The 2,185-nt window shown below is 46.9% G+C and overlaps 1 protein-coding gene across 1 annotated transcript; it reads left to right on the forward strand.

Annotated features, from left to right (window-relative positions):
• The first annotated feature begins 201 nt into the window (after positions 1-201).
• SNRPF (small nuclear ribonucleoprotein polypeptide F) lies at positions 202-1,542 on the forward strand. The gene is made up of 4 exons (XM_065845056.2): positions 202-354; positions 485-610; positions 798-862; positions 1,423-1,542. Exons 1-4 carry the CDS (start codon positions 352-354, stop codon positions 1,487-1,489), a joined length of 261 nt encoding a protein of 86 aa, XP_065701128.1. The 5' UTR covers positions 202-351; the 3' UTR covers positions 1,490-1,542.
• The last annotated feature ends 643 nt before the right edge of the window (positions 1,543-2,185 follow it).

A 2,185-nucleotide genomic window follows, 5' to 3' on the forward strand; every position in this document is an offset into this window, starting at 1 on the left:
AGTGCGGCCGGAGGCGCCGACAGCGCTACCTCCGCCCAGCAGGCACGGAGCGCCTGGCGCTGGCAGCGATTGGTTGGGAACAGGGAGGAGGGCAGCCAGACTGGCCAATGAGAGAAGCCCCCGGGGGCGCCGAGCCAATGGGCAACTCCGCTTTTCGCTTCGCGCTCGAGGGCGCCTCAGCCTATTGAAAGCGCGGCGCGGCGGAGGTGAGGGGTCGGAGGTGAGAGCGGCGCCCCCGGAAGTGGAAGCCGGAGCGGCACTGCCTCCCATTCTCTCGCAGCCCGCGGCGTGCACGAGTGTTTTGTTCCCGCGTGGGCCTGTCTTCTACGGGACGCTGCGCGCCGCGTTGCCATGGTGAGGGCGGTGCACGCGCCGCGCGCGGGAACGGGAGGGGGCGGAGGGAGGGGGGGCACGCGGGCAGCGGGAGCCATGTCCGTTAACGGTCCCCGGGGGCGGTGTCGCTGACCGGCTGCTCTCCCGGCAGAGCCTGCCCCTCAACCCCAAGCCCTTCCTGAACGGGCTGACGGGGAAGCCGGTGATGGTGAAGCTGAAGTGGGGGATGGAGTACAAGGGCTACCTCGTCTCCGTCGACGGCTACATGAACATGCAGGTGAGGGGCGGGAGCCGCCGGGGTTACCGGGGAGATGCCTGGGGCGGCAAAGTGGGGTGATTCTAAAGGATCGGAGGTGGGAGCGGGGTCGCTCGGCTGCCCCCGGTCCCTGTAGCCGGGCAGTGGTCTGGGGGGTGAAGTTTCTTCTTTTATAATCATTCTGAGTCTTGCTGGTTTTCTTCTCAAGCTTGCAAACACAGAGGAATATATAGACGGTGCGTTGTCTGGACACCTGGGTGAAGTTTTGATAAGGTAATTAAGATATTAAGGGCAGAGAGTGGGTTTCCTTAAACCTTTTTACAGGTTATGTTAAAGCTTGTATTGCTAGATGCTGTGTTCCTTGGCTAAGATGCTAAGTGTTAACGTAACTCTTGTGTAAAACCTATGAGATCCCTTCTAAGGGGAGAAAAAAGGAATTTTGAAATATTTGTAAAGCAGTGTTTATGATAATAAAACTTTAGTTTTCCTGATCGTCATAGATCTATAAATCTCTTGGCAGTAGTAGAGTGTATTAATGTATTGCTATGGAAAGTGTTTTGCATACTTAGAAATTAAACTTGACCATAACTGTTAACTCAAAGGTAAAAATTTCTCATACAGCATTATCAGCTGGTTACTGCTTTTATAAACTTGTTGTTTTTCACAATTGTTGTCGACTTTTTGGAAAGCTGTACAAGGTCAACAGCAGGAATTTGTTATGCTGAATCTTGCTGTTGCCAGGCCATAATCAAACAGGAGAATTCTTATAGTAGTGTATACGCATGGAAAATTAATCTGTTTACCACTAAGGGAACTTTTGGTTCTGTTTACAGATGCAATAATGTTTTGTACATCAGAGGTGTGGAAGAAGAGGAAGAAGATGGAGAAATGAGAGAATAGGTGTTTTGTATATCTGGAAATAAACTTTTTGTTTGTTTGTTTGTTTTCCATAATTTTGTAATGAGATGTTTACTTTTTTGCCGTTATATTTTAATATGGAGGAAGTGAACCCTTAAAAAGGTCTATAATATTTTATTGGCATTTGAAAAACTGCTGGAGGAGTAGGCAATTATTTCAATTTAAGACTGAAAATTGTAGTGAAAAGTGAGCATTAAAAAAAAATAAAAATCCACAACTGTTAAGTGTTACCAGTGCCAACAAGTGCCATTAATGTTAAGGGAAATATCTCAATTTAAGTGGTTTCCAGAATTAATTAGATCTGGAAAGACTGAAGGACCTGCAGGAACAACCTTTTCTCTGACAGTAATATAGGCTGTAGAATGAGCGGCAGAAATCTTTAGGAAAAAAAAAAATCCTGATGTGCCTGCTGCAGGCTGGTGATGATTTGGTAATGATTCCTCAGCTCTAAATTGTTTAATTAATTAGAGGACGCAGCTATAATGCTTCATAGCCTTATGTCAGTAGAAACTAAGTTTCACCTCCAAGTGAAAAACTGTAAGTCACCTTGCAGTATTTGCAGGAACCTCATTTTTAGCTGTCTTCTGCTTTAACGGCTGAAGGCTTGAGCAAAATACCAGTTATTTCCCATCTGACACACAGGAAAATGCGACACTCTATATATTTTACAGTATGTAT

This window comes from Patagioenas fasciata, chromosome 1 (genome assembly GCF_037038585.1).
Source record: "Patagioenas fasciata isolate bPatFas1 chromosome 1, bPatFas1.hap1, whole genome shotgun sequence".
NCBI lineage: Eukaryota > Metazoa > Chordata > Aves > Columbiformes > Columbidae > Patagioenas > Patagioenas fasciata.

Excerpts from the sequence above, each read along its gene's own strand:
- SNRPF (XM_065845056.2), top strand. Across the intron at positions 611-797 it reads ACGGCTACATGAACATGCAG|CTTGCAAACACAGAGGAATA; the intron begins GTGAGGGGCGGG and ends TTTCTTCTCAAG. Across the intron at positions 863-1,422 it reads CTGGGTGAAGTTTTGATAAG|ATGCAATAATGTTTTGTACA; the intron begins GTAATTAAGATA and ends TTCTGTTTACAG.